Source organism: Miscanthus floridulus, chromosome 19 (assembly GCF_019320115.1).
Source record: "Miscanthus floridulus cultivar M001 chromosome 19, ASM1932011v1, whole genome shotgun sequence".
NCBI lineage: Eukaryota > Viridiplantae > Streptophyta > Magnoliopsida > Poales > Poaceae > Miscanthus > Miscanthus floridulus.
The window spans coordinates 5,939,136-5,962,303 of record NC_089598.1 but is presented as its reverse complement, the minus strand read 5'-3'; the positions used below and the strand labels follow the sequence as shown (position 1 = coordinate 5,962,303).

At 47.9% G+C, this 23,168-nt stretch overlaps 2 protein-coding genes and 1 pseudogene across 2 annotated transcripts; 2 read left to right on the top strand and 1 right to left on the bottom strand.

The window, feature by feature from the left end:
• Positions 1 to 2,470: 2,470 nt before the first annotated feature.
• LOC136529413 (uncharacterized) lies at positions 2,471 to 5,431 on the top strand (annotated as a pseudogene).
• A 1,174-nt stretch (positions 5,432 to 6,605) lies between these two features.
• Positions 6,606 to 8,595, top strand: LOC136529242 (uncharacterized). Its single transcript, XM_066522331.1, is given in 5 exon segments — positions 6,606 to 7,075; positions 7,148 to 7,377; positions 7,469 to 7,579; positions 7,660 to 7,694; positions 7,696 to 8,595. Coding segments are annotated over 5 exon segments (1,350 nt in total). The 5' UTR covers positions 6,606 to 6,800; the 3' UTR covers positions 8,395 to 8,595.
• A 283-nt stretch (positions 8,596 to 8,878) lies between these two features.
• On the bottom strand, positions 8,879 to 10,726 carry LOC136528168 (large ribosomal subunit protein uL6). The gene is made up of 3 exons (XM_066521095.1): positions 10,246 to 10,726; positions 10,022 to 10,144; positions 8,879 to 9,218 (listed from the first exon to the last, which is right to left on the bottom strand). Exons 1-3 carry the CDS (start codon positions 10,606 to 10,608, stop codon positions 9,132 to 9,134), a joined length of 573 nt encoding a protein of 190 aa, XP_066377192.1. The 5' UTR covers positions 10,609 to 10,726; the 3' UTR covers positions 8,879 to 9,131.
• Between the last annotated feature and the right edge of the window lie 12,442 nt (positions 10,727 to 23,168).

Sequence of the window (23,168 nt, the reverse complement as noted above, 5' to 3'; positions counted from 1 at the left end):
GAGCAACACCAATAGAGGGGGAGAGAGCAAGAACAACAGCAAGCTGAAGAATAGAGGCAGTGAGTTTGAATGGAATGGCTCGGACTTGGGGAGGAAGAAATGAGCTGGTCTATAGGCCAGGATAATTAATTCCGGTTAGGGGATCAAACCGGGACTAAAGATTAATCTTTATTTTCGGGGCATCACCCAAACCGGGACTAAAAGCTTTAGTCCCGGCTAATATTACCAACCGGGACTAAAGGTTTAGTCCCGGTTGGTAATACCAGCCAGGACTAAAGATCCCTGCCCCGCGAACGACCGTTGGGCAGGAATCTTTAGTCCCGGTTACCGACCAGGACTAAAAGAACCTTTAGTTCCGGAGAAAAAATGCCAAGGCTAATGTCAAATTAGAACATCCTTGTAAAATCTGTTATCCAGAGTGTCGCCATCGCCATCGGTCGGTCGATATATGGCAGCCACCTGTTTCCATTATTTTTTTTCCTGCTGTTGTTCCCATCTCTATATCTTCAGTAGTTTTTATCAGCATATATAAATTAGTTTTTATAGGCACTGCCACCAGGCGACCAAAATCAACGACATGAAACCGATGCGTGGCGTGCAAATAAAAGTGTTTGGCGTCTCAACCAAACATATACTTACTATAAATCTTATTACATGGGCTTCATCGTTCTTTTTTTTTCTCTAGCCCTCTCTTCTTTAGTTTCCCTTCTCTCAGTGGTTGAGGGCGGACGACGGATCAAAACTAAGATCTGACACGCCGGGTATCAAAATGCATTATATCTACAACATTTGGGATGACGTATACAAGGCTTAAACTCTTTGTAAAATAATTCAGTCTAAAATCGTGCATGTGCTCCCGGCAAGTTAAAATCCTAGGGTGCGTTTTTTTTTTCAAGGCAAAATTCAGTCTAAGATCAATTTTTTCAAGGTAACGGAATGGTGTTCAAGCGCTGCCCATGGTAGTGAATGGCTTGACGTGGGCTGTAGTCAGCCTAGGCCCATTCAAAGCTCGGCCTCTGCATGATCATTTTCATTTACGCTCAGCTCTACTAGGGCATAGCATTTGATTTTCTTAACTTTTTTTATCCCATTAGCCTAATCTCATTTCTTCTTCGTATTAATTGCTCTTCTCCCATCTTGTTTTTCCTCAGCCTGTTCGGGAGGCCGTATCGTATCGTGGATTATTTACTGCTAGCTGGTTTGGTGGGAGAGAAAAACACTATTCCTGGCTGGAAATTTACGATCGTTTACGAGCAAGCGAACAGGCTGCTATAGACACTGACCAAACCTGAGCAAAAGTCGGATCAGACCATGGCCTAGCCGAGCCATTTTAGAGTATTGCTTAGGTCTTAGCCGTGACATGGTACAATTTTGTTGCCATTTATCTATCTCAACCATAGTACATACATATTCTTCGCCATCGTGGTAGTGATACCTCGATGGCCTGATGATGACACCTTGTGGTCCTATATAATATAGGACTTGTTGCCATCATTTCATTGATTGCAGGGGCGAAGACATGGGGGGCTAGAGAGGGCCTGATCCCTGACATTGACGTTTTCCACTGTATATATCCTTTTATAACCAATCTAACTTGCCATGTAAATGATTGACATTTGTCCTTCCTAATCTTAATTTCTGTCTTCGCCACTGATTGATCGGTCTACCATAAACCATAATTGCTCCTCTAGCTCGACAGTGAATCCAAATCACAAAACTTTAGAATCTAACCCTTGGCCATAATGTTACTAGAGAATTTAGCGAAGCTACGAGAGTAGCTTATAAGTGAGGATAAATGCACGCCAAACATAAATGAAATGAAATGGCCACAGAGGCGGTCAAAACATTAGCTTTTTAAATGCACAGTGAACTCAAGCGCCGAGAGTGCAAAACCGCCATACGGAGAAAAACAAGTTGTTCTAAGTGCTCCATCTGTTCTAAATTATGAGTTATTTTGATTTCTGAGATATGTAGCTTTTAATATGTATCTAGACATAATGTATATTTAGATATATAACAAAATGTATATTGTATCTTAAAAAGCTAAAATGACTTAAATGGAGCAATGCCTTGTTTAGTTCCTTCCTCTAAAGTTTACTCTGTATCCTATCGAATGTTTGGACACATGCATGGAGTATTAAATATAGACTAAAAAATAATTAATTGCATAATTTGCAACTAATTTAGGAGACGAATCTTTTAAGCCTAATTAGTCCATGATTTGACAATGTGGTACTAGAGTAACACATGGGCTAATGACGGATTAATTAGGCTTAATAAATTCGTCTCGCGGATTACAAATTTTGTAATTTATTTTTTATTAGTATTCGAATATTCTATGCGACTCTCGTATGACACCAGACGTGACGCATCAAAAACTTTAAGCCTAAATTTAAACGAGGGCAAAGAGAGAGCGAGAGAACGAAAACGTAAAATAGGCGCCAGCCAAAGTGTAGACTGCCTGCCTGGACCCAGCCGGTGATCGTCCGACAGGTGGGCCCGGTTCGTCATCTGCTCCGGCAAAAAGATTGGACTACGGCAAAAGGCCTGCCTTCCAGCGATCTCCGGCGGCGAGGCGCCGCGCCGGGGGATGGGCCAGGATGTGGTCGCGCACGTCTACGACGTCGCCACCGCCGGCTCCGACACCACCGTCCTCCACATCAACCGCTTCTTCAAGGACGCCATCGGTCTAGGCGGCATCTTCCACACCGCCATCCAGGTCATCCATTTCTCCTCCCGAGTCCCGATCCAACCGCCATTTTTTTCTCCATTTGGGATGCCTGCAACGCCCACAAAGATTGGATCACGACTCCAGCGGGTTCGTCTTCTGGAGAGATAGAAATCGTTTTTTATATATAATGCGTCCAATTGTTTTTTTACCCCCAAATCTTAATTCAATGCTGTTGGTACTGAATGGGCGCGATTATGTTTTTATTGCTCCTGTGAAGAATTTAACTTGATTTTTCGTTGGAATTGACAAGCGTACAAACTGTACTTCTGATACATATATGTAACTGCTAGCCAGTACTCACCATTTGGCCTGGGTCCTGATACCGTGCTACTTGAAGAGGGTGTGGCGTCAAACTGTAGTTCTCAATGGGGGCTTGGAGATTTCCTATTAATCCAGTAGGGTTGAATGCAGCCTTGTGGTAAAAGATAGATCTCTGTGTCGTCCTAACGATGATGCCATGAATTGTGAAAAGAAAAAACACTCTTTATTCTTTATAACCATTCTGCTCCTTGTTCTGTGAACTGCTTAGCTCCTCCTGGCCCTCTAGAATGAGCACTGATTGTTAGGCTAATTTACTGCTCTCTTTAATGAATTTTTGTAGATTCATCCTACGGAAATTAGTCATCCATGGTATTGGTATCAATGATTTTATTTGCGATTGGATTCCTAGCATGTTTATTCATTAGTAGGTGCTTATTGTTGAGGCACTACTGTGATCAACTCCTGAGCATCTCGACTAGCAGGTCTACGGTGATGAAGAATGGTCATTTGGCTACTGCGACCGTGGCACCTGGGGTTTTTAGCTGCCCCCCATGCAAAAATCCCATGTACACTTATCGTGAATCCATAGTGCTGGGGAAGACCAACTGCTGTATCCTCAAGGTAAATCAGATACTAAGGGAACTGAGCTGGGAGTGGCCTGGACAGTCATATGAACTCCTGTCAAGAAACTGCAATCACTTCTGCAATACCTTCTGCGAAAAGCTTGAAGTACCGAAAACTTCCAGGTTCTTATGATTTCTTACCATTTGACTCGTAAACAAATTATTTGGTTGTTCCTTGTCTATAATGGCTGCTGAAATATAAGCCCTTTATTTTGAACTGAAGTCCAGTCATGAAAACATCTTCAAAATTAAACTGATTTATGACTCCAAAGTGATTGATTATGTGCAGGTTGGGTCAATCGCTTTGCAAACTGCGGGTGATGCTGCTCTAGAGGTTGCTGAAACTACAGCAGTGAAGGTATGCATTCTGGACTTTTCTGCTATTTTTATGTTTCTCTTGAAATTTTGTCATCTCCTGTTGTACCATTGGAATTTGATGTATTTCCCCTCAAGTTATGTGTACCTTCTAGACTTTTGTGTTCCGCATCTCACTCTTTGAAAACTTGATAGCAAGTAGACCATGCCATCATGTTAACCAAACTGAAACAGAATGGGGAAGACTCAGAAATTAATGTGCATTCTTTCTAGCTGAAGGAAATCTAATAGAAAATTGTTGTGGTACACTGTCAGATTGTGTTGGAAATATATTTCTTAAAAATCTTGATGCAAAGGAATTTATGCCATTATGTGAAACAGTAGCAGTAGCAGTAGCAGTAGCCTTATCCATTGGCAATACTGTCCAAATTAATTTAGTTTATAAAATCGGCACATATTGAATCTCATCGATCTTTTTCTCTGCACACAGCTGAAACAAGCGAAAAAGGAAATCGTGACTGCTTGCAAAGCAGCCTCGACATTCTTGACTGGCACATCGTCAAGCTCATCAAATGCGGAGGATACGGGTGGCTCAACCTCGACAGGAAATTCTCTTTTCGAGGGGGCATGGATCAGAAGTATCGTTGGTATGACTATGAAGCCGTCAAAGAGTCTAGTCTGCGTAGATAGTTCGGATAGCGATAGCTCTGAGAGTGAATCAGAATCAGATGGCGATGGGCCTAATAGCAATGACAACGCTGAGCAACAAGCTAAATACGCAACACAGGAGCAAGGCACGAAAAATGAGAATAACAGACCACAGGGCCATTCATGAAGCTCACTCACACCAATACCGCAGAGAGAGGAAAGACCTCTACATACTGCCGTTTTCTGATAAACAGATTACACAGGGAGCAAACCTAGAGCAGAAACTAACTTTACAATTTTGTCACGTTCATTTCTGATTGAGAACTGGGAGTGGCGAAAGGGCCCTGAGGAGTGCGGAAGCGATGGAGCGCACCACAATGTGTGCTATCTTGAGCTTAATCTGTCCGCGCCGTGGGAGCGGACGAACTCTCCTTTGCCTTTCAGCCCTGTAAACTCTGATGAGACGAGCGGCGCTTGCTTTCTCCGCCATCTTTGTCAAACGAAGGAGATGTTTCTTTTGTAGAGAGTAGGAAGCAGACAGATGAAGAAGGAGATGTTAGGGAGCTGGTTGCACTTATGCTTAATTTCGTGCTACTGTGGTCTATTTATAGACGCCGAGGAGTTTATCTGAACATAAGACATGACAGCTAAATTCTTGTTTCTGTGTAGTATCAACGGAATGCTGTTCCTTATAATAACCCTGCAGTGTCTGTAGGTATGGCAAACCTCCTGCTGGTGTGTATGTTTGAGTCATGATTGGTCTGTTTGTACGTGTGCGCGAATCTGCAAATCTTTGACTTGGTGCTGTCCATACGCTTCTGTTCAGAGCAGACACGTATGCATCCTATGAACAACAAATGATTGGCTTGAAAGGTAGTATGACATTTGGCACGTCACGTACTCCTTCGTGTGTATTTATATGTACGTACGTATGTATATTCAAAATGCATGGAATTGTTGCCAATCTGGTAGGTATGTCCCCCAAAACCTGAATATTTGTGTTGATGAACAGAAGATGCATTTGTGACTATATTTTTCTTGGCGGCAGATGATTGAGATGAGAGCCATGCCAAAACCAAAACAGACTTCCTTCAAAAAAGAAAACCAAAACAGACAAGAGGACAAGTGCCACCCGTGATGTCATGTGCATGTATCAGAATCCTGAGCTTGTGAGGAGCAGAGAAATGGTGCCAGGCTGTGGTGCCCCAGACCTGAGTGCTTTGCCACTGCACGAGAGAGACAGGCATTTGGGATTATGCTTGTTTATTGCAGGAGCGGTTACAAGAGGCCGTCTCCATCTTTAGCGCTAAGCATTTGCATTAGTTTTGCCATGATCCTTGTGTGGCAGTTGCAGACTTGCAGTCCTACCTTACCTGTGATATGCTGATTGGCCCTTGACTGCTTGAGAGACTCTGGATCCGATGGAGAAGAAGAAGCTTCGTGGACCTTTTGGTCTTCTGTGTCTCCTTGTGGTGTTTCAGTATCACGTCGCTTTCTGAAACCCATTCATTCGTAGACGTGTTTACAGTCTTCATACAGCTGAACGATGCTGCAACATCAACTTCTCCGGTCATTACATCATGGTTTATATCTTTTTTTTTCTTTCAAAGCGAACCCTTTTTATGATGAAAGAAACGAGTGGTAGTCAAGCAGTGCTAATCGAGGTTAGATGCTGTCATGAACTCATGATGTGCATCGCCGGGGACCAAACATTTGGAAATCGGTGGAACGGACAGGGGCAACTGACAAGTGGCAACATGGTCACACTGACATCTATATGCAGCCGAATATTGGTCCGGGTTCGGCCGCCTGCATCTTTGGAATTTTGGAGGGATTCAGTCGGCTTGATTGGGCATCTTGACTCTCGTAGATTAATAAAATTCATTTTTCTCTAAAGAGGAAAACATCCTATACGTATAAAATCCTTTATTCTGAAGAAGAAAACGAAAAAAGTAAAGGTCACAAACATTTTGACATCATCAGCAGAATAAAATGAAGATGATCATGAGACTCCATGTCACTTTCTCCATGCGAGAAAACAAAAAATTGTGTTCTAAAAGGACAGGTAAAATGTCAAGAAAAATACAGTAGGAGCAGGAGCAAATGGCCGGCCGGCCGGCAGCACCGGTGTCCAGTGCACAAGAAGAAGCAATGAAACACTTGGCCCAGGCGCGCGCCCCAACAGGACAGAGGATTTTGTTTCGGGTGAGGTGGGGGGCGGCATGGCGTCACCCGCCGCTCAGGCTCAGCTCCTCCTCTCCAACCACCCCTCGCCGTCGCCGCCGCACCGTCGTCGCCTCTTCCGCCGCCCGCTGCCGCCTCGCCTACACACCTGCACCACCCGGCACTACCACGGCCACGACAAGTGCGCCTCCTATTCCCCTCGCCTTCGCCACGCCCTCCGCCCGCCCGCCGCCGCAGCCACGGTGGCCATCGCGCCCGGCGACCACTGGGGCAACTGGGCCTTCCTCCTCTCCGCCGCCGCGTTCGGCACATGGTAAGAGACCCGAGCAATGGCCTTGTCACCGATGACCGATTGACCGGAGCTTGCCTTGCTCGCCAACTGAAGGGCGGAGGAGAACACGTCGTGGGGCGCCACGCTCAGCGGGGCGCTGGTCAGCATCATGGCCGGCCTGGCCGCCACGGCCGTCGGCCTCGTCACCCCCGGCGCGCCCGCGCACGACGCCGTCATGGAGTACCTGCTGCCGGCCGCCGTCCCGCTGCTGCTCCTCGGCGCCGACCTCCGCCGCGTCGTCCGCACCACCGGCGACCTCCTCAAGGCCTTCCTTCTCGGATCTGGTTGCGGACAAAATCGCATCTTTTCTTTTTTCGTAGGCCTCAGGCTCATCTATCAATCAATCGAATGAATGTTGAACATTTTGGTGTGCAGTCGCAACTGTAATCGGCACGACGGTGGCGTACCTGCTGATCCCCATGAGATCGCTGGGCCAAGATAGCTGGAAGATCGCAGCTGCACTCATGGGCAGCTACATTGGCGGAGGTAATAATGTAAATGCTTTGCTTACTCACTCATCATCACTGCCACTGCCCACTGATGACATCATCGACTGCAACGAGCAGCGGTGAACTACGTCGCCATCTCGGAGGCTCTGGGCCTCACAGCCGTCCGTCCTCGCCGCCGGCGTCGCAGCGGACAACCTCATCTCGGCGCTCTACTTCATGGCGCTCTTCTCACTGGCGTCAAACATCCCAGCAGAGCCCAAGACGACGACGGCGAGTCCGCAGAAGGACGGCGAGCCCGACGAGGGCGGCGGGGGCCGGCTGTTCGTGCTGAACGGCGGCGCGGCGGTCGCGCTGTCGTTCATCATCTGCAAGGCCGGGTCGGCCATGGCCGCGCGGCTGGGTCTCCAGGGCGGCACGCTGCCGTGCGTCACGGCGCTGGTGGTGTTCCTGGCCACGGCGTTCCCGGGCCCGCTCGGCAGGCTCGCGCCGGCCGGCGAGTCCCTGGCGCTCATCCTCATGCAGCTCTTCTTCGCCGTCGTCGGGGCCAACGGCAACGTCGTGGACGCCGTCACCCGGGCGCCCAGCGTCTTCGCCTTCGCGCTCGTGCAGGTGTCCGTCCACCTCGCCGTCGTGCTCGCCGCCGGCAGGATCATGGGGATCGACAGGAAGCCGCTGCTCATCGCCTCCAACGCCAACGTCGGCGGGCCCACCACGGCAGCTGCCATGGCCACGGCCAAAGGCTGGACCTCGCTCGTCGTGCCCGGAATCCTCGTCGGCATCTTCGGGATCTCCATTGCCACGTTTCTTGGCATCGGATATGGCATGTTCGTGCTCAGAAGAATCTGCTGCTGAACTCAACATGAACTTTGTGTTTTTCTGGCGCACACTCGCTAGAAGAATGCTTGCTTTATAGAGTTGCTGAAAAAAACCAGGTTTCGCTAGAGTGCATAAACTTACGTAAGTTTTGAACTGCTAATGATAGGTGGATCCATTTAGACATTAGTAATTTGCAATCTTGCATTAGCAATGTCCATACCTTTTAAGGACATGAAATATTTTGCCAATACTGCTATGCACGAAAGTGTGAATACACGTACAGGTTCCAATTAGGAAATTTAGATAAATCATTCAATGTGAATGTGAAATTTGAAACGAATCAAATCAAAGTAAAACAGCATATCAGTGCCCATTCAGAATCTCAATCCGAGTTCCAAACACCACATTCAGCGTGTTGGTGTAACATGAAATAGAAAAACAGCGAGGGCTAAGCCTTTCCTGGGAAAATAGAATTTAAACTGAGATGCAAAATTCAAAACAAGATAAAAGAATACGTAAATTCAGTTAATAAACCTCCGGTTTTCGTTTCAACCACGAACACTGGCAGTCAACTATCTTTAGGGAATGAGAAACAAGGTTCATATTCTTAAACAGAGACGACAATATGTAGGATAAGATAGCATGCTCCATAACACATCCTAACCAAGTACAAAATTCAGTCTCGGAAAATTGCAACCCAAACGATAATAGCAACACAGCAGGTAGATGTAGCACTTCTGGATCATCTCCAGGCATTTTAGCTACTTTGTCGCTCACTGCTCCTCCTCGATCACACCCTTGTCGCTGACATAGATACCGTCCAAAAACTTTCTGATATCCTTCTTCTTGACATGGCATTTCTGTAGAGAAATGGAGAAAACTCGTTCAGTAACACAAATCATAGCACATTAGCACATCAATCCAATCCACCAGTAGTAATGAGAATTATATAACAACATTCAACAAAACTAGTAAATTCAAGATGCGCTTCAAAGAGCAAAACAAAGATCAAAATAGATAGAAGCAGGAACAATAGTTGACATAAGCATTGCACTAGAAAGTGACATATCATGTGTAAAATATCACAATGTCAGCGGCAAGTACAAAAATGAAATAAGACAACAATAGTTTCTCACTGAATTCATCACATAGGTAATCTACTACACGTGCATTTCCACAGTTAGGACTAAGATCAATCATAACATTATCCGGGCATTAGGTTCTCGCTGTTACTAAATACAGAGCCTTAAAATGCTACACTTGTTGAGAGCACAAAATCATAAACTGAAATTGCTGAACACATGAATGATGGATATTTATACATCTCGAGATGCAGGACTACAGTTCTAGTTTGTATTTGACAGCACTAGTGTCATATGAACTTAAAATGTGATCTACCTGGACATTTCAAGCAGAAACCACCTGGTTCCTACCATATAAGCACAGCCAATGTGATAAAACCCTAAAATTTGATATTGGTAAAATTTATCTACACCAGCAATACTTGCTTCATAACAGAGCAATAATGAGGAATAAATGCAAGGATCATGATCTACCACATCAAAGCACATCTGGCACTACATATAGCAGCCAACTCGTATATGTACCAGTAAGAGATGATAAGCGACGACAGACGGGATGCAATCAACAGGTAGGTACTCACCTGGTTGATAAGGGCGGCGGAGCGAGAGACGAGCTCGATGTCGTTGCCATCGAGGACGAGCTCATCCTTGACCTTCTCGGACCGCAGGATGGTCACGCCCTCAAGCATGTCCACCTTCCTGACCTGATCCCGGGTTCATCAGGAAAACCAACCAGTCAGACACAAGTCAGAACACACCACAACCCTCCCAGATCTGATCTGCTACGCGAAACAAAGATGGGTACCTTCTTCTCGCCGAGGAAGTTCCTGATCTCGATGGCGGTGTTGCTGTTGGTGATGGAGGCGTTGATAGGGAAGTGAGCGTAGACGAACCTCATCTTGTAGCGGTACCCCTTGGTGACACCCTTGATGAGGTTCTCGACGTGGGAGATGGCGGTGCGGATGGCGGCCATGGTGCGGCGGGTGCCGAACCACGCGTCCACCTTGAGCTTGCGCCCGCCCTCCTGCAGCTGGAAGTCGAGGTTGAGGTGCTTGAAGTTGCGGGTGAGCTTCCCGCGGGGGCCCTCCACGGTCACCAGCTTCGCGGCCACCGTCACCGTGACGCCCTCCGGGATGTCCATAGTCTCCGACGCCAAGATCGTCTTCATCTTGCCCGGTGATGCTGCTCCTTCGTCTTCTCTTCCTCCTCCTCGGGCGGGCGGTCGGCGGTCGGCGGGCGGCGGAGGGGAGGAGGGTTTGCTTGTGTGCGCGAAGAAACGGCGGCGCGCTGGGGGCGAGCCTTTTATATAAGGGGGCGGTGACGGGTAGGGTTTTGTGGGTTGATCGGGAGATCCCCGCCGTCGGATCGGTGGCTTAGGGTTTGTTTGCGAGCCGAGAGGTCCGGTGGGCCACTAATACTACTGGGCCATTCGTCTGGGCTTTCAGACCATATGGGCCGCAGAGTGGACTCCTCAGAGTATATTTGGTTGCTCGACGTGGACTTGTACCTTGTTATTTTGGACAGGCTTATAAGGTGTACAAAATCTAAGGAGAGTGTGATTGGTGAGATATATGAGCGGATGGGTGTAAAAAAAATACTGAGATTTTGTTCGGTGAACTGTATGAATGGATGCAATTTTGTTTATTTGTGAGGCTGACACGTGGAATCCATCAAACTTATATTGAGGTTGTGGCCATCCAAACACGCATTGTGATGAAAATATAGGCACCTGTAGATGCAGACTAAGTGATGTGTTGGATCGAACAGACTCTACCTTGTTGTCGCCAAGATCCTGGGCCTAGCAATGACAGCGACACGCTGACAATCCCAGCTGGTGGTCAAGGAAGGATTCATTGACCCAAAGATGTTCGAAGCAATGACTTGCAATAGGGCTTAGCTATGGACAATTAGCTTTATCTATGGGGTTTCAAGGTATCCAATAAATGTTTGATGTTATTAGATCCCTCAAAGAAGCCTGGATGGGACCACAAGCCGAATTAGTACTCCATCTATTCTAAATTATAAGTCTTTTTAGTTTTTCTAGATTCATAGGTTTTGTTATGTATCTAAACATAGTTTATATATCTATGCATCCGTTGTATCTAAACATAGTTTATATATCTGAAGATGCCTTGACCAGGGGCATGTACTCTATCCACTTGAAGAATTTGTCGATCAGCACAAAGACGCATGTAAATTTTCCAGGGGCCGGTTTGAAAAGCCCGATCATATTCAGTCCCCAGCATGCGAAGGGCCAAGAGGTTGGTATAGTCTGAATCTCGTGTGTTGGTACGTGGATTCTCTTGACGAAAAACTGACAACCTTCACCTTCACAATGGCGGACTAGCTTCTCTACATCGGCTACGGCTGACGGCCAATAGAACCCTACTCGGAAAGCCTTGCCGACCAGCGTTCTCGATGCCGCGTGGTTGCCGCAGGAGCCAGAGTGGATTTTGTCTAGGAGATATTCACCATCCTCCTGGGTTATACACTTCATCAAGATTTTCTCCTTCGCGTTATTGCGCCACAATTTGCCATCGACGAGCAGATACTGCTTATTGCGACGCATCAGGCGTTCGTTTTCTGTCCGATCGGTGTAACCGCTACCATCTGTCAGGTACTTGATGAAAGGTACTCTCTAGTCGGGCTTCTTAGTGGTCGGAGGTGGTTTGGTGGTGTTTGACGCCGGAACCGTAGCCACCAATAACTGGTCTGGAGGCTTGTCGACCGTGGGATCTTCTTCTTTGATGGAGGGCGTGAGCAGGTCTTGAACAAATACGCCATGTGGGACTTTGGCTCGGGATGATCCTAACTTTGACAGCGCATCTGCTGTTTGATTTTTGTCCCGGACCACATGTGTGTACTCGATGTCATAGAACTTGCCTTCTAGCTTTCTGATCGCTTTGCAGTATGCGTCCATTTTTTCGTTGGTCGTATCCCAGTCCTTGTTGAGTTGGTTGATGACCAGAGCCGAGTCTCCGTAGACATAGAGACGCTTGACACCGAGCTCGACCGCAATGCGTAGACCGTGTAGGCATGCTTCGTACTCGGTGGCGTTATTAGACGCTGGGAAATAAATCCTGAGGACATATCGGAGCTGCTCCTTGGATGGTGATACGAAAAGGACTCCTGCTCCTGCGCCGTCGATGTTGAGAGAGCCATCGAAGTACATCTTCCAATACTCGGCGGGCCCCTGAGAGGCAGGTGTGCTTAAGTCTATCCACTCGACGATGAAATCGACAAGTGCCTGAGACTTGATTGTAGTACGGCTTACAAATTCCAAGGAGAAAAGGGCATAGCTCCATTGCCCATTTGACGATGCGCCCATTTGCATTCTTGTTGCGAATGATGTCTCCCGGAGGGTACTCGGTCATGACTACCACACGATATCCATCGAAGTAGTGTTTCAACTTTCGGGATGTGATTAGTATGGCGTAGATCAGTTTCTGAATCTGTGGGTACCTGGTCTTGGATTCACTGAGCACCTCACTGATGAAATAAATTAGTCGCTGTACCTTGTAGACGTGGTCGGGCTCGTCGCGCTCGACCACCATGGCAGTGGAGACCACTCGATTAGTGGCCGCGATGTAAAGCAGGAGGGTTTCGTCTTCTCTAGGAGCAGTGAGGACCGGAGGTGATGTAAGGAATTATTTCAGCTGTGTAAAGGCAGCGTCTACTTCCTCTGACCACTCAAACTTCTCGGATGCTTTGAGCAGCTGGAAAAACGGTAGTCCTTTTTCACCTAATCTAGATATAAAACGACTGAGGGCAGCCATGCATCCGGTAAGCTTCTGAACATCCTTCACCTTTTTGGACGGCTTCATGTCCAAGATAGCTTTTACTTTCTCTGGGTTAGGGCGTATGCCGTCGTGACTGATGACGTTGCCGAGCAGTATATCAGATGGAACACCAAAGATGCACTTCTTTGGGTTTAATTTCCATTAGAATGTGTTAAGGGCTGCAAAGGTACGTTCTAGGTTGTCGACAAGGGTGTATGCTTCCTTGGTTTTAACAACTACATCGTCAACATAAGCCTCAACGAGGTCGTCTTTTATCTCGTCTTTGAGGCAGGCCTGTATGGCGCGTTGGTAGGTAGCCCCAGCGTTCTTGAGCCCGAACGACATGGTCATGTAGCAGTAGGCGCCGAAGGGCGTGATGAAGGATGTCTTGATCTGGTCGTCCTTTTTTAGAGCGATCTGGTGATAACCAGAGTAGCAATCGAGAAAGGACAGCAGCTCGCAACCGGTAGTTGAATCTACGACCTCGTCTATGCGAGGTAAGCCAAAGGGGTCTTTAGGGCAGTGTTTGTTGAGATTAGTGTAATCAACGCACATTCTCCATTCCTTATTCTTTTTGCGTACAAGAACCGGGTTGGCTAACCACTCCGGATGATACACTTCTTTGATAAATCCAGCTGCTAAAAGCCGTGTAACTTCTACCCTAATAGCCTCCTTTTTGTCGCGAGCGAACCGTCGTAGGTTCTGCTTGATGGGTTTGGCCTTGCCATCGACATTTAAGGAGTGCTCGATCAAGTTCCGAGGTACACCGGGCATGTCAGCGGGTTTCCATGCGAACACACTCACGTTGCTCCTCAAGAACCTGACGAGCGCGTCTTCCTATTTAGGATCCAGGTTGGCCTTGATAAGGGCCGTTTTGCTGGGATCACCGTCGACCAGCTAGATCGCTTTGTGCTCTTTTGACTTAATGTTATTGCGTGGGGCCTCAAGCTCTGGGATCTCTAGGTGGTCGGCTGGGGTCTGCTTGGCGTCGAGCGTGGTCTCGGCCATGCGAATAGAGAGGTCGTGAGCCTCTGCTATTTTGAAGCTATCATCCTCGCAGGTGTAAGTTGTGTATACGTTGCCCCTGAGAGTTAGAACCCCCTTCTCGGTAGGCATCTTGAGCACCAAATACCTGTAGTGAGGTATGGCCATAAACTTGGTGAGCGCTGGTCGGCCAAGGATAGCATGGTAGGTGCCTTTGAAGTCGGCGACCACGAAGTTGACGTAGTCGGTACGGAAGTGGTCTGGGGTACCAAATTGCACAGGTAGCGTGATCTGCCCGAGAGGTGTGGAGCTTTGTCCAGAGAGAACACCCCAGAACTATGCCTCGTATGGCTTGAGATCAACCTGGGTTATCTTCAGGGCTGACAAACTGTTCTTGAACAGTATATCGATGGAACTGCCGCCGTCAATTAGCACTCTATCGAACTAAACCTTGTTGATACAAGGATCGAGAACCAGAGGAAAACGCCCTGGCTCAGGTATTGTAGCCCATTGGTCCTTTCTGCTGAAGGAGATCTCGCGATGAGACTAAGGAGGGAGCCGTGGATCGGCGATGAGGTTGTCGGCATTGGCCACGTTCAAGCAAGCGCAGGCGAGCAGCTTGCGCTCTCGTTTGGTCTCAATGGACACTCTGCCCCCAATGATGGTGTGGACGCGGTCGGTTGGCTTGATGTACTTGTGATGGGGATCTACGTCTTCATCATTGTTGTCCTCGTTACGCTGCTCCCCTGTGTCGTTAGGCTTGTCGGATTTATCCGGAGCTTGTTGACGCGTGTAGATGGATTTGAGAACACGACAATTCTCCATGGTATGGTTTGACTTGGGATGGAGCTGGCAGGGTCCTTTCAATGCTTTGGCAGTCTTCTTCGTAGTTGCGATGTCCGCCACCTTTTTTAACATGTTGACTTCGCCATCATCTTCCCGAGCATGCTTGCCCCTGTAATCGTCACGGCGATTACGCCGTTGATTACGCTGGTCGTGGTGGTCGCGAGAATCATTGCGCTGGTTGCGGCGATCAAAATTGTCATTCCAACCACGGTTCCGCGGTAGTCGTCGCGGTGTGGGGGGTGGTCGAAGCGTGGAACCCTTGTTGCTTCTTCAATGATTATCTTTTTAGCATCATCGGCGTCTACATATTTTTTTAGCAGTGGCTAGGAGCGCTGTGACCGATTCAGGTCTTTTGCGGAGGAGCTTGTCCCTTAGGGCATCGTGGAAGCGGAGACTAGTGATGAAAGCTTTGATTGCCTCGTTGTCGGAGATTAACGGGACCTTGATGCGCATCTCCGAGAAGCGTCTGACATACTCGCGTAGTGGCTCATCTTTACAATCTTGAATCTGCTGCAGATCATATTTGTTGCTGGGTTGTTCGCAAGTAGCAATGAAGTTGTCGATGAATGCTTGCTTGAGCTCTTGCCAAGAATCAAAGTAGTTCGCCGGCAAGCTGACCAGCCATTGGTGGCCTGCATGGCCGACGGCGACTGGGAAGTAATTAGACATGATGTGCTCATCAACTATGGCTAATCTACACACGGTTTCGTAGAGCATGACCCATAACTCGGGGTTCTCCTTGCCGTCGTACTTCTAGAGTTTTTCAAGCTTGAAGTTTTTTGGCCACACGACTTGGCGAAGGTGAGGAGTAAACTGCTTTAAACCCGGAGGGCCGTGGGTAGTATCATATTCCATACGGCGATAGCTTTCGTGGGATGCACGATCGTTGGCTCTTTGGTTAATGCAATCGTGCAGATCACGTTCTCTGAGGGAATGGCGGAGATCGTTATTGCCATCACAGTGATCCCGATTGCCACCCTGGTTGACCATGCAACCGTGGTTATCACGACGATTGTCGCGGTTGTCTCGTCGATTATTGTCCCAGTTGTTGTGGCGATTGTCGTCCCGGTAGTCGTGGCGGTTGTCATCCCGAGCACCATCATGACCACCATTTCTGCCTTGACGGTTATCTGGTGGGTCATTGTTGCGCGAGCCACGTAGGTTGGGTGACTGTGGGCGACTTGAGTACTGGTGACTATGGCTTAATTTGACAGAGATGGACATAGCCCGGGCTTGGTTTGCAATCTCTGTGGTCTGGGCTATAGCAGCCGTCAGGTAGGCTTGTACATCATCACGAATTGCCTGGATTTTCGGGGTATTGGGTAGTCGTTGCATTGTCACCATAGCAACAGCTACGTTGGCGCTTGGAGTCCTGAAGACCTGCTTTTCCCCTACCCTATCAAAGGCATTATTGAGATCGTGTGGCTGGAACCTTATGCATCGTGCCTCCTCTTCTGCCTCGGCTTCGGCTTGTCTGCGATTAAACCGGTCAATATTGCGTGCTTCGCATGCTAGCCTTTCTTGTTCTGTTTCACCAACTGCCGGTGGTTCGTCATTACTGACGATATTGATCAAGTCTCCTTGCCTTGGTGGGAAGGACGGGAATCGTGGGAACCTTGGGGAGTGGTCTGGGATATCCAGATCGTATTCAACTTCTTCATTGTCACAATGCTGGAGCTCAGTGTGGATGGAGCCATTAGATGCAATGCGGACGGGGAGCTTGAGCCGTCCTCTTGAACTCTGTGGACCGATCCTTCTTGATACTCCTCAATCCGAACCATGTTGACGAAGTTGCGTGGCTTTGGCCGAGGTCGATGTATAAAACACAGATCCGAGCAGCGTTGTATATTGTACGCGTAGTTGGAAGCAGTGTTTCACAGGTCATAGGGCTGAGCCTGGTAATTCTCCATCAAGGCTTCGCACTTGGAGAGCCGGAGACCCATTGCGGGGGCTGGTCGGCGACGAATGGAGCGCCCTTTAGGAGTAGACGTGACCACGAGATCTGTACCAAGTCGTGCAGGACGACTGGCCCGAGCTGGTCGGGTAGATCTGTTGTGGGTAGTGGTTACCTGCTCGGTAGGTTGATTTTGAATCGAATCTACCAGAGCTAGGGTTTCAGCAAGCTTGGTGCCGACTTGATCGATGGAGTCGAGTATGTCGATGTTGTCGATCTGCCTTCCTTTGTAGCAAGGAAGCGAACGATGGGTTGTCGGCGTGGCTGAAGACGATGCTGGTGTGGCCAGAGCCAGATCCAACGTGGTCGGAGTCGTAGCTGATGCTGGTGAAGCGGTGGTCGACGCAGATTGGATCTACGCCTCCTCCGTGGTCATGGCGATGAAGTTGTCGGAGCTAGTGGTCCAGGTGATCTGGCCGATGGTGAATGTGAGGCCATTCGGTGTAGCCATGGAACCAGGGATGATAACCATCTTGTTCGTCTGGGGAGCAGTACGCACACCCCCTACCTAGCGCGCCACTGTCGATGAAATATGGTCGGTAGTCTACCTAGGGGTATGCCTAAGGTAGTAGATTATCAGCAGACAGGTGCGCAAGCTACGAATGAGACGGTGACGCAAGACAAACACGAGGTTTTATCCAGGTTCGGCCGCCGTGAAGGCGTAATACCTATGTCCTGCGTCTGATTGTATTGCTGTATGTAAATGAGATTATTTTCGAGAAGGGTCCCCTGTCCGCCTTATATAGTCTGGGGGTAGGGTTATAGATCTAGAAATTAATCCTAACCAGTTACAATTGTCATAGGTGGCCGGATAAGGATTCCTATTCTAATCGATCAGGATCTTGCTTGATCTCCAAGTCTGCCTTGATTCCTTACGCGGGACTCCGAGCAGATCGGCTGGGCCGCACGTCGTCTTCTAGTGGGCCGGACCCCCTGGTCTAGGCCGGCCCAAACCTAGCCATAAGGGTATAGGGGTTAATACCCCCACAGGAGTGGAGGGGGCAGGAGCCCCCCGCCCTACCGTAGCGGAGTCCACATAGGCTGAGTGAGTGAGCCATGCTGGTGATCTGGAGTGGGTGCGGCTGGTCGGCAGCGGTGGTGCCTGAGGAGGCGGCCATTGCTCTAGAGAAGAGGCAGGGCAAGTGTAGGTGAGGAGGCGCCCATTGCTCTAGAGAAGAGGCGAGGAAGTGTACGTGGGATTAGCAGATAGCCGAGCGAATAGCTCAAAGGCACAAGGGGATCGGAAACAAAGCTAGGGAAGGGAAAGGAGCAGCAACTGTCCACTCGCATGTATAACCTACAGGAGTAATTGTTTTGACCCACAGCTAACCACCACATGCGCCTATGTGTTTCAGCGTGCCAACTAACGAGTGGCGCAGAATTAGACTGCTAGTGTTCACACGCATCAAAGAAATCAGCTACGGAGGAACTCTATTAGTCTTCACATCAAAGAAATCAACCACCATAGAGGAAATCAGCTGACCATTAAAGAAATGAGCTAGGACATTAGTTATTTTAAGTGTTTTGACCAACAAGGCCTTATTTGAGAAATAACAAATGAATCAATAAAAACAACGCAAACCTAGCAAAAAAAACCTACACAGAAAATAATCTGCCCCATGCGTGACTAAAGAAATGACATAGCATTGTGACATTGTTGGTTTTGCACCACCATACTCCTCATTGACCCGCCACAACTAAAGTGTGCCATCAAGAAACTCCTCCTGTCGGTACAGAAAGTGACAAACTAGTAAATATTTGTAGTTCTGCTGTGCGTTGTGATCGGAGGTGGCCTAGCACTCAATGACATGGGATTTATACTGGTTCAGGCAACGTGCCCTACGTCCAATGTGGGTCGGTCGGTGACTTTATTCCCGAGCCTAGGTGCTTGAAGTCTGTAGTGGGGTTACAAACGAGAGAGAGAGAGAGATGGGGTGTCCGATCGGTCCGGATGGAACGGCCAAGATCGACAGGAGCTATGCTATGAACGAAGTGTCCAACCCTAAACTTGAACTTGAAGAGGTCGACTTGGGTGAACTGCCTGTGCTTGGAGGGAGCACATCCCCTTTTATAGAAGAAGGGGATGGCTTTACAAATGAGAGGGAGAGAGAGTACGGACGTTTCTAAGCCTTGTTGCCCACGCCGACGGGGACGGGACAATGGTGGGTGCCCGCGATACTGTTGATGTCACTGTAGAATGTTAGGTACATGTGGGAGGTTGAGCTGCTTTCTTCAAGACTGGAGGACGTCGGTACCTGCAAAAATGTTGTCTCGCCGACTGGAGGAATGGCTTTACCACGTTCACCTGGTACGGTGAATTTTGACGCCCACAATATTGTTGATGCCCAGAGGCACATAGGGGGTCTTACCGTACGGGTGTTTTGACCGGCGCCTACAATACTGTAGAGGTAAACGTTGGCGCCTACAATACTGTTTGTGGCAGGGCGGTTGTAAAGTACTGTTCCACGGGGTATGGTCCCTGGTGCCGTGGTTTGACTTGTGAGCCCCGTCTTGCCTTCCTTCGTACTCCTTCTAGTTCTTCCCGAGCAGGCGTCCCCGGTCGGATGTCCCCAGTCGGTTCTGGCGCGCCAGTCGGAGAATAGCGATGGACAGGGTTTTCTATGAACCTCGGTCGGAGACACGGGGTCGGAGTCGGAGGCGGTCCTTGGGCCAGGCTTTCCGAGCGGAGGCCGTGCGAAGGCGGTCGGGGCCTGACGCTAGCGCTCCGATCGGAGAGGCCGTTCGGAGTTGGCCTGAGCCTGAGCTAGTGCTCCGGTCGGAAAGATGGGCCGAAGGCGGCCAGGGCCTGAAGCAAGTGCTCCGGTCTGTAAGATGGGCCGAAGGCGGCCAGGGCTCGAAGGCGGCCAGGGCCCGAAGTGAGTGCTTCGATCTGTCGAATTTAGACTCTCGGGCCGGTCCAGAAGAAAAGAAGTCGTCCTCCTGGGCCGAGCCCCGGCGTGGAAGCCGGTCCACGAGGGACCCCGGGTTTATGAACCCGACACCTCCACTGCACCGAGCCCCAGAGCTCCTTTCCCCCACTCTAGAAGTAGCAACCCTTCCCGATCTATTCATTCTTTGTTTTCCTCCTACCAAAACATGCTACTAGTACAGATATTCCACTGTTAATCATCTAACAACGATGGATCACAGGTGAACACACTCGCTTCAACATCTACCTTCCCAAGCCTCTCTTCCACGTTCCACCTCTTCCCTACATCTACCATTCCATTCAACCTTAAACTGCATAAACCACATCAATGGTGGCGGGTGCCACCTCTTCCCTACATCTCCCATATTTTTCCCCAATCCATCAAAACTAAGTTTTCCCTATCCCCTCGATCCATATCTCTATCTCCTGCTGTCATCCATTCTCTCTGTTCCTAACTATAACACCAATAGTAAACCAACGACCCTAGTGGTACCGACAAACCCAACCACCAATTGAATCAAGCTCATGACTTGTTACCCAACTCGATTTCATCCTTATGGTCACAAAGACACTCATCTCGAAAGAGTTTGGGGACGCTCAATTCTAATTGAACGGTAGGGTTTTCTTTTCTTTTTTGATAATATGGATGATTCCTTACACTACATTGAACAATATCATTAGATTTAGAAGTGCAAAAAAGTATTTATTGAACCAAAATAACTGGTCCCAAATTGAAAACTAGAGTTTCTAGTTCCAAGACAAGGGCAAATCTCAACCAATCAACCACTCTTCTTTAGACACATGTCGCGTCCAAATATTACTTTCTCTATCTTTACATGATGGAGTAATGTTTATAGCGCCTTCTTGTCATATTACAATAATATTTCTTAGGATTCTAGGCAATTTCTTACTTTATACGACAATCATAGTCTATCTGTTGGTATATGGCTTTCTACATGCACATCCAGCTAAAAAAGAGGCGCCACCTGTCGTTAAGGGGAGCTGTAGCATATGGGCCTTTCGACAAGCTCTCTCTCTCTCAATACCTTCACTCCTTGAGGTTCACATTGTATGAGTCATCACCATCAATCTCGACAAACGACGTTCACCTTCATCACTGTTGAAAGTAAAGTAAAAAAACATAGACATGTACATGCACGGAGTTAGATAAAAGTAAATATTCCAGTTTTATAGGCTTCCAGCACAATCTCTTATTTCCTAGTACAAAAGAAAAGTAGAAAAATCTTCAAAAATCACTATACTTTTAGGATACCTAATTTTTTTTAAAAATAAATGAAAGCAAAACTTGTGAAAAGGGCTATGCATGTAGGATTTTATTAGATTTAAAAGTGCAAAAAAGTGTTTATCGATCAAACCAAAATAATTGGACCAAAACTTAAAAATAGAGTTTCTGACGAAGACTAAAAAATAGAGTTTCTGAGTCCAAGACAAAGGGCAAATCTCAACCAATCAATCATTCTTCTGTGGACACATGTCGCGTCCAAATGTTCATTTCTCTACCTTTACGTGATGGAGTACTGACATATTTATAGCTTGTTTCTAAACCCCATCCCCACCCCAACTTTACCACGGGGGTGTTTAGTTTCACCAAAATTCAAACTTTGACACTATGCAAAAAGAAGATTTCCCGTCACATCAAACTTGCGGTACATGTATGTAGTACTAAATGTTGACGAAATAAAAAACTAATTGCACAGTTTGGTTGTACTTTGCGAGACGAACGTTTTGAGCCTAATTAGTCAACGATTGGACAATTAGTACCAAATACAAACGAAATGCTACAATGCGCTACAGTGCGCTACATTGAATTTGCCGCCGCCAAATCGGGGCAACTAAACGAGGGCCATATTACAATACCATTTCTTAGGATTCTAGGCAACCTTTTACTAGACAATCTCTTTCGTAGTACAAAAGAAAAGGAGAAAATCTTTCGAAATCGCTATACTTTTATGATATCTATAGATTAGAAAAACAAAATAAAAACAAATCTTGTGAAAAAAAGGCTATGCACTTTGAGTAGCAGTGCATATCATTTGAGGGAGACTATATACACGACTCTCTCTTTTGCCTGATAGTATACATGACTTTTTTTTGGGTGTGTGGTTTGGCAACACTATGCGCATGACTTTATGTACGTACGTACAGCTAGCGAGGCAGGCACGCGAAAAGCAACAAGCGAAGGTTGATGTCTCGCTGGAAAAACGAGGGAGCCATCGAGGAGGAGACAGTGCGAGGTGGCCCTGAACTGAACCTGCTGCTGATGGAAGAGAGTGCGCTGGACGATCATGGCATGGGTCGGTCGTCTACCTATACCACGGCATGCAACTCTGCAATACCAATACAAGCTAACTACGCATTGCACAGCACAGCACGATGAGTAGGCAAAGCAGCAGCAACTCTACCTACACATGCATGCATGTTCTTTGCACAGGTAGCTGTCTTTGTGTGCCGAATCTACCCAGGATATTTTGCTGGGCAAAAGAGGATCGATCGGAGTCGCAAAAGAACTCCTACACACAGATGCAGAATGGCGACCGACGGAGCTGAGGCACTACTGCTGGTCATGCACACGGGACTAGAGGAGAAGAACTTGACTTGCCCCATGTACATGCTGGACTAGCTAGCTAGCTATCCAAGAGATCACGTGTCGCTCTCATGGATATGAATGCATGGTCTGAACATGATAACAGGGTAACAAGAGCTTAGCATTTGTGTTGGTCACGGCTTCTCCTGGTCCTGCCTCCCACGCGTTTCATGTCTGAAGTTTCAGGCTCTGCATAGCATATATCTGCAGAGTAATTAAGTGGGTGGAAGTGTTTGAGAACTGCGCTATTACAAGTACAAAAACAGTCAGATACTCAGATTACATGGTGGTTCCATGGCTCGGGTTAGTTTTTTTTAGATACATTGGCGCCCTTTGAAAGACACTGAGCAGCCCAAACAGACAACTACTGCCTTATCTGCTCCAAAGCCTGCTGCTCAGCTGCTGCTTGCTTGAAGCACCATGTTGATCTCCGGTTGGATTCCATCAAAGACACAGCGGTTCTCCTGTGTTTGCAAACCGTACACGCCACCAGGACTGGAAGCAGGCTCGCTGGATTCAGTTCGAAGAGGAGACTGGAGAGCAAAGGCTAACTGACAAGGGTCGTCGGTGAGGAGAGAGATAGAAGAGTGTCCCTGTAGCTGCTTGCTTTCAGAAACCAGATCAAAGAGGT